Source organism: Ziziphus jujuba, chromosome 7 (genome assembly GCF_031755915.1).
Source record: "Ziziphus jujuba cultivar Dongzao chromosome 7, ASM3175591v1".
Classification (NCBI taxonomy): Eukaryota; Viridiplantae; Streptophyta; class Magnoliopsida; order Rosales; family Rhamnaceae; genus Ziziphus; species Ziziphus jujuba.
In genome coordinates, this window is record NC_083385.1 from 4,641,385 (window position 1) to 4,649,790 (window position 8,406).

At 36.0% G+C, this 8,406-nt stretch overlaps 1 protein-coding gene across 3 annotated transcripts; it reads right to left on the reverse strand.

The window, feature by feature from the left end:
- Window positions 1-4,970: 4,970 nt before the first annotated feature.
- LOC107424208 (squamosa promoter-binding-like protein 8) lies at window positions 4,971-7,874 on the reverse strand. 3 transcript variants are annotated; one of them, XM_048479251.2, is made up of 4 exons: window positions 7,379-7,874; window positions 6,504-7,233; window positions 5,546-5,703; window positions 4,971-5,284 (listed from the first exon to the last, which is right to left on the reverse strand). In XM_048479251.2, the coding sequence occupies exons 2-4, from the start codon at window positions 7,193-7,195 to the stop codon at window positions 5,130-5,132; spliced, it is 1,005 nt and encodes a 334-aa protein (XP_048335208.2). In that variant the 5' UTR covers window positions 7,196-7,233; window positions 7,379-7,874; the 3' UTR covers window positions 4,971-5,129. The 3 variants fall into 3 exon arrangements, with proteins under 3 accessions (XP_048335208.2, XP_048335207.2, XP_060675050.1); XM_048479250.2 differs by having other exon boundaries at window positions 6,504-7,238; XM_060819067.1 differs by having other exon boundaries at window positions 6,504-7,874.
- Between the last annotated feature and the right edge of the window lie 532 nt (window positions 7,875-8,406).

Here is an 8,406-nt window from a genome sequence, read left to right on the forward strand (position 1 = left end):
ACCAATTATATATGCCCTCTTTTGGAGGAAAGTGAGAAAGTGGAAAGAAAATTAATAATTTATCTCACGCTCCTCATAATAATGCAGATCTTTCTTGCTAAATGTCACTCGGTGAACGTATTAAACTTGCTCGTCTCCATTTATGGCTTTTATCCTCACGAAATTTAAGAGGAGTTGAACAATTAAGTGTGGTGGAATTTAATTCTTTGGTATTTTTTGAAAAAAAAAAAAATGAAGGAGAAGACTTAATTATCATTTTGAATTTTTTTTAAAAAAAATTAAAAATCATTCCTGTATTATATATATATATATATATATATTTTCATCTTTGACCAAAATGGCAGTCTTACTCATTAAGCTAACTTGTAAAATATCAAAATATTCACACTTTTTTTTTCCAAGATTTTGAACAAAATTATTTGTTCCAATTATCTTTGTTAATTCCTCATAAACACAGATCAACTATATATACGTATGGAAGAAAGCAGATAGTTCGCTTAGCCCAATAAAAAGAAAGAAACAAATTGACAGTCTTTGTGCTAAAATTAAGAAGAATAACAACTAATAATTAAGGAAAATAATGCTAAAAGCAGTTCGAAGAACATAGTACGAAGAAGAAAGAAATGTGAGAAAACATATATATACACGAAATGTGTCCTGTATACAACCATCAGATTGATGAGCTTGAGTTATGACTACCTAAAAAGAGACACATTAATTCTCTACTATTAAATGTTTGCTCATTGCTTTTTCCTAAAACAAAAATTAAATATTTGATGTATCATTTTTATCACAAAAATATTGAAGTTGTATTTCATTATGTCACCTTTGCAAAGACACCTTTTAATATTTTTTTTTATTGTCTATACTATCCTTTTATAAATTAATCTGGCTCAATTTAATTTGGGTAAGAACGCCTTTTTGCCTCTCGTTCCAGGACATATAAGTAGGTAGGTATGTATAAAGTTTTACCAATTCGGATTAAGAAAGCTATTTAATTTGAAAAAAATCGAACGTTTTACAATTTATCTACTAATGCAAACTATTATCCAACCATCTCAATCATAATATATATATATATATATATATATTTAATTCAATAAATGAATTTTTTTTTTTAATTCTTAAACCAAGGATGTTTTCAAAGACTGATATGATAATTTTACAAAGAAAATGATGTTTTCAAATTCAAAGTGGTTTTGAGAGTAATTAATTAATGTATCATTTCAATATATATGTATATATTTTTAAAGAAAACTGTATGGAAAATTCTCGAGAAATATTGACACTAAAGAAATGAAAATGCAGCGAAGAGACAGTATTGGTACGGGGGTTCATAAGCTTTGTGGTGATGCAAATAAACCTTTCTCTCTGGCATGCACAGAAGATGGCTTTTGTCCGACATCCAGCTGTGGAGTCCCGCCAAAAGACACAGATCAACCACACCGATCAGGTGCAGTTCACGTGACAATGTGATCCTCCATATCAAACCCAAATCCGATGCAGCCCCAGTAGAGGGCCCACTTAAACAGCCCTAGTGGCCCAAAACAAAAAAGCGATATCCACGTGCGCGGTTTGATAAAATGCAAAGGATGCCCTGTGAACAGTGACAGTGTATAGCCGTGTGGAAAGGGTCCCACATTTCACTATTCATATAAACATATTATGTTGTTGTGAGTTTATATGTGATGATGATGGTGATGATCAAAATGCAATGAGCGAAAAGGATGTAATTTGTTGGGACCCACCAAACTGGGGATTGGGGAGCCGAAGGAAACGTTGCACTTGTTTAACGAAACAAAATGTGTCCCTTTTTTATTCCTTTTTTCTAACAAAGAGAAAGAGCCTTCCATTTTCATTGTTTTGTTTCTGTGTTTGGACCACTGTCAGCTTCTCTTCTTGTACACACAGACCCTAATTCATGAGTGAGAAAAGAACTTTAGTATTGGACCGCTCTCTTCTCCTAATTTGATTATCACAGTATTTTCCATCATTAAATGAAAATTTCAAACTTTTAGAATGATCAAATTTTGGTAGGTAACAAAATTCGTAGTTGTATGCACAATTCAGTGGAAACTATTATAACATTATTTCTTAGAAAAAAGCAAACTTTTTACAGTTTGACCTATATCTATAGATGTGGTTAAAAATAATAACTGAAAATACAATTTTCAAGTTTGGATACTCCCCTTAATTTAAATATATTATAATCTCTGCCCAAAAAAAAAAAAAAAAAATTGAAACCGTTCATTTTAGAATATTTGTAAACGGATTTGGATTTTCATATTTTTGCACAAAAATCTCTCTTATCATACTGTTAATTAAGGTTAATTAAGGTAACAGTCCAGCCGTAAAAACTATTTCTTTTCTTAGACAATGATACTAGAAACTATAACCGTTAGACTTTAAACTGGCACTTTTCCTGCACCCAATTTTTATGAAAAAATACTTTGTAACTAAGAGGATGGCGAGAGGTAAGAGTTTGAATAAAATTACCAAGGAAATGTAGAGTGACCTAATTGAGGGGGTCCCTTCCCTTGCCATAGGAGAAGGTGACAGAAAACTTGAAGCGAAAGGTGTAAGAAAAAGACCCTTCTCCAAACATTTAGTAATTACTTTTGAGATAGGGGATTCTTTCTCTTGTGTTGGGTCACACATCATTATTCATATGCTATCTTGATTTACATTCTAGATAAGATTACACAGATCCAATTCTGATTGACAATTGGTAATAAATTCATTCATTTTTTTTGACTTATCTAAAGTTTGGTAATTTTTGTTCTCTGCCCGAAGCGGAAGGTAGGCTTCTGGTGGCTGCACCCACAAGTGAGTGGATCAAGTTCATGCCACGACTAACCTCCCACCCCATAGCTTACCTGGGTTATATAATTTACCACTTTATCATATAGTAATCCACTGTAATTTTTAACTCTATTTCAATAAATTACCATCTAGATCTAATTTACTATTTGTTGAACTATTAATGGACTTTTTGTAAATTCTCTTTAATTTATTTGTATTGCTTTTTTCATAGGACTCAAAACGGATTAAAGTCATACGGTGAAGCAGAAAAAAACAAAAAGGTAAGAAATAAAAATAAAAAATGAAAGTGGCCCACATAAATTTCCTGGAAAGTGCAAGGAGGCTTCCATGTTGGAGACGTAAAAGGAAACTCCATTAGTCACCAACATATATATGTATAAAAGTTTTTCATTCCACGTGAATATGATTGACAACGATCAAAAAAACACAGGCTACATAATTTTATTTTATTTTTTTTGGGGAAAAAAAAGGGGAAATTTTGTAAGGATTTCATTGTCACATTTGTAATCATTAATTGGCACAAAAAGTATATCTTAAGAGTATCATAAACCAGATTGTTTGATTCAGAATCATCCCACTCATAAACATCTTTTCTCAAAGGACCAAAGATGCATAATCTATTTAGATTTCTTTTTCATATATATTTTTTAGCCAAATGCTATGTGCCCATGTGACCAAAACCGAGAAGCTAAAAGTGATACATGGTGCATTATTAACGATTTGATGTCTTTTGCGGCTGCTTTTTATGTTCTAACAACTTAATAATATATATCGACAGACTGTCACTGTATCATGATAGTGAAGTGACATCCAGTGGAAACTAAGAAAATATATACTGGAATTCTAAATATCTATTCGTGGCCATAAACTTTGTCAGAAATAAAATGCTATCGACCTTTCCTTTTTTTTTTTTTTTTGGTGAATTAAAATGCTGTGGACTTTGGGGCTGAGAGAGTAGCAAGTTCAGACACTAGCTTAAAATAGGAAGAAATACTTTTTCCGTGGTTAATTTAGCCCATTCTATTAGCACCAGGCAACCTGCTTGAGGGTTTATCATAGGCATTCTCTGCCGCAAATTAAAGGAACTTAATTTACTTTCTTAATGAGCATCAACCAACCAACCAAAATGATAATTAATTTCTTCTTTTTCGTTCCAATGTAATTGAAATTTGCTCAGAGCTCGAAATTAATTTTTAGCATCTTTTATCAAGAGTCTTTTACTATGCCAAATAATTTAAAATTGACATGATTTGAGAATTCTAAGCACCTTTTCTTTGTGTTGGAAAGTTCAAAAAGTTGGTTGGATTTGGACACAGGGTTTAATAATTAGTCACTTCGACAGTCCAAAATTTCAGATTTAAATACTACATAGAAACAGAGTTAATGAAGAGATATTTTGATTGACCATACCACCCCCCACCCAGCCCAAAAAAAAAAAAAAGGTGAAAATTAAAAAAGAAAAAAGAAAAAAAAGGGAGCTTAGCTAATAACTAGCTTATGCCGATTCAGCATGCTGACAGGACAGCGTATCATTCCATGTCTTGAAGTAGGTCCCACATGGTGGGGCCCTTTCAGAACTATTACCGATCGAGTTGAAACAAGAGCCACACAAACTCGAATACGATGAGAGTGAGAGTGAGAGTGAGAGAGAGAGAGAGAGAGTGGCCAATCTGATTGATTTTGGTCAATAATTACTATGGCTTAGTACAGCCTCCGATTAGGAGACAGCTTGACGGCTTGACATCTCCTTTGCTTTAATATATTCCAAAAAAAAATTTCAAAAAAAATAAATTAAAAATTTTAAAAATTATAGGTACTACGTGGTCAGTTTTTTTTTTTTTTTTTTTTTTTTTTTTTAATATATATTTTTTAACACGTTCACTGCATTTTCCGGGAAAATTCCGGCAATAGACAAAAGCGAATAATGCCAATGCTCAAAATTAGTGTAAAACTACAACACCCGTGCCTTTCCACGACTTTCTCTGATACCAAACAGACCCCTTCATTGGAAAATAAATATATCAACTTTCCTCCCAAAGTTTTTTTTTTTTTTTTTTTTGGTTTCCTTCCTTTCACTTTTTTTTAACCCGAAATTACATTGATTCCTTGCAGTAAAATTAAGAAAAAAAAAATTAAAATCAAGGAAAGAAAAACAGAGAAAAGCTCTTCCAGTTCCATTTCATGTAACTAAAAATTAAGACCATAACTAAAAACTAGACATAGCTTCGACAAATGTTATTTGCTAAATTGTCCTCCATTTCCTACTAGAGCCCTTTTTCGTTGGCCGTGCATTTCAGAGTGGAACTTTACCCATTTGAGAAAAAAAGTGAGCTTGATGATACTGACGAACTAGTACTGCTCTGATATGATCTTTGTCTGAAACAAACCAACGACATTCTTGGCGGCGATACTGCCACCGTCACTGACGACGATGACTGAGCTCCAGAGTCCGGTGGAGACCCTACAAAAATATCCCACAAATTTCAATTTCCCACATTTCACTTCCGCTTTCTTCCTCTTACCACCATTTTTTTTTTTTTCACCTTGACAACATCGTACCGACCAACACTTGAACTTCAGAATTATTAAGGTTCTTAATAATTTTCTTTTGTTGACTCCATATTTTCTTAGTGACCGAACACTACTACAAAAGAGGAAGGTATATATATTGCTGACTGGCCAGTTCAGAAAAAGTATTAAGGCTATGTAAAATAGAGCTTACTTTCAACACTATCCGAAGGTAAAATACGGGAATTTTCAGCCAGTAACTTGGGATTTTCTTGATTTGGTTGCTGAGTTTTTCTCCTGCGACGGTTGTGATCCGCCAACCTCTTCCGGCAACTGCGTTTTCCATTGTCGAACTCCGAAAGGAGGTGGAATCTGCAAGAGATTGTAAAAACTACATAAACAAATTGCCTTTTTTTTTTTTTTTGTTTAGTATTATTAATAATTAATATATAATAATCGATATTATCTTGGGTGGGTGTGGTGTAGTTATTATGAAGTGGTTAATAAGAGCATAAAGAAGCAAGACAAACAGTACGTAAAATGAAAGCGTACTAAAAAGATGTATAATTTACGGACGCAAATGCCCTCGGGATTTTCACATATACGGTTGAACCAATGATTGGCTTCATAACGGACTCCAGGGGCACACTCGTCATTGGGTAGTTCAAGTCCAACCATATCCGAGCATCGAGCAGCGAGAGCGGTTGTGACTTTTTTTGATTTTTGGGCAAACAAGGGTGAAATATTAAAAGCATTTTGGAGGGTAAGTTTGTCATTTCAAAGTTGTTAATCAAACAGAGAATTCGTAAAACTAATCTTTTTTTTTTTTTTTTAAAAAAACAAATAAACCTACTATAAAAAGTAAGGCACGTAAACGGAAAAACAGTATCGATTTTCGATCTTTAAGGACTCAAATGCCCCTCGGGATTAATCCCCGAGTACGGTGAAACCAATCATTGGCAGGGAAACACAACGGCGAGGGGTATTTCCGTCATTTGAGGAATCATCACACCCTCAGTGATTTGGATTTCACAGGGACAGAGGGAGGTGTCCATTATTGATGACTGTGATAGTGCAAAACTGGCACGATAGTACGCTGGATTTAGGAGAAAATGTGGGAAATGTGGATGTGTGCATGGCGAGGGGAGGTTCGGTAAATTTTCGGAAACTACCTGCTGCACTGTTGGCAGAATCGCTGAGTCAAACCGGCTGCGATCACGGTCGACGCTTTGGAGTGGAACTCGCAGACCTTGTGGCGTCGGTGGTAGTGCTTGGCGTGCGAGAGATCGGCATTGCATCCCTCCGCCTGGCATCTCGGCGAGTTGGTCGACCCCGGCTCCACGGGCCTCTGCCGCCTGTACAGCCTGTTCATGAAATCATCCTCCGACGAGAAGTACGTTCTGCCTCCCAAATTCAGCCCGATTCTCGAAGCGAAATCCACCGGCCGACATACCTCCTCGCTCTTCGGCACCAGCATGAACCCCTGACCTCCGTGTCCGCCGCCTCCAGTGACGGAATCAAGCGACAACATCGAGAGAGGTTGCGGAGGCGCGTACGACGACGTGGCAGCGTAGGCGCGTGGGTCATAGAGAGAGAGGGCGTGGTGGTTGTGATTGTGGTTGTGGTGGTGACCTTGGCCTTGGGAGACCTGGACCTGGTGCGGGTTAAAGTGATGAGCGAAGGAGGCGGTCGGGTTGTTGGAGTGTTGAGGAGGAGGCAGGAAGCTATCGCTGAAAGCATTCTGGGCGTTAGCATAGTGCTCGAGAATGTTATGGTGGCGGATCGGGTCGGATCCAGAAGCCGGTTCGTGCTCATCGGCAGAGAGCATGATCGAGGAAGGGTTACCCCATTCATATTCCAACATAATTTCCTTTTTTCCTAAACCACGCAGTTGGAGGAAATCTGCACTGAAGCAAAAGCCAAAGCCAAACCAAACGCCCAAAAAAAAAAACAAAGAATGTGTCAGTAAACGATTCTCTGTCGGTTTCTCTCTCTCTCTCTCTCTCTCTATTTCTCCGTTTCCAATACAAAACAGTCGAAACCTTACCTCACACCGAAAGAGAAAGAGATGACGAGGTTGGTAATTGGGAAAAACAGTACAAATTTTAGGCTCGCTGTCTTTCGTGAGAGGCTCAGCTACAATGGTTTAACAGGGTTTGTCTCCAGAGAAGAAATGAAGCAGAAGGAGTGGGTCTATTTGGGTATGTGTCCCTCCACCTAAAAAGCTCTTCCTTTTAAATTTTTTTTTTTTTTTTAATCTCTCTCTCTTTCTATGTTTCAGGGAAGACGGGAAAAGAAAACTGAGTTATGAGGCGGCTACTGCAGAGGGAAGTGATTGGTGGGATGTATTGTGAGCGAAATGCGTGAAGGAGAGGTGTGGACTTCTAATTTCTATATTGACCAAATGATGGTTACTTATTTACGAAGGAATGCCACTATCAATGGAATGGAATTTGTGTGGTAAGGTTCCTACTTCCCAGTCCAACTAGTTTGGACGAGTTGGAGTGTTTCCTTCTTTTTTTTTTTCCCCCTTGCCAAGTGACTTTTTGAAACCGTGTGGGTTTACTCAATTTCTCCTTCTTTTTTTTTTTTAATTATTATTATTATTTATTTTCCCTCTCTGCGTCTGTTCTATGCCCACGCGTTTGGGGGTATTTAAAACTTGGGGCCCACTTGCTGAATTGCCTTGTCTAGTTTCATCAGTCTTATGCAGCCGATCATCATGGCTTTCTGAGTTTTTTTTTATTTTCACAGTTTCATTTAATATTTGTCTCAGAGAATAAATATAAAAACATTTCTATTATATTTTAAATTTTTTTAATTTGAGGGTGACCTGATGAATGTTGAGTAGAAAGCACCAGTAAAATACATTTTTCAAATTTTTTGTCATCACTTGCTTTTCGATCGGTTTCATATATATTTTGCATTTATATAAAAAGAAAAAAAGATGTACCACCACTCATAAGCTCACCGTTAATTGGGACCCAATTTTCTTTCATTTATTTATTTCATTTTTGGTATATAGATATATATTTTTTATTTGTCACATTTAATAGCTGAAAAATAAAATAAAAT

Bases quoted from the DNA above. Each gene is read 5' to 3' on its own strand.
- LOC107424208 (XM_048479251.2), bottom strand. From the start codon at position 7,195: ATGTTGGAATATGAATGGGGTAACCCTTCCTCGATCATGCTCTCTGCC. The intron at 5,704-6,503 runs GTAGTTTCCGAA...AATCTCTTGCAG, and splicing joins TTCTGCCAACAGTGCAGCAG to ATTCCACCTCCTTTCGGAGT. The intron at 5,285-5,545 runs GTAAGCTCTATT...ATATTTTTGTAG, and splicing joins ACCTTCGGATAGTGTTGAAA to GGTCTCCACCGGACTCTGGA.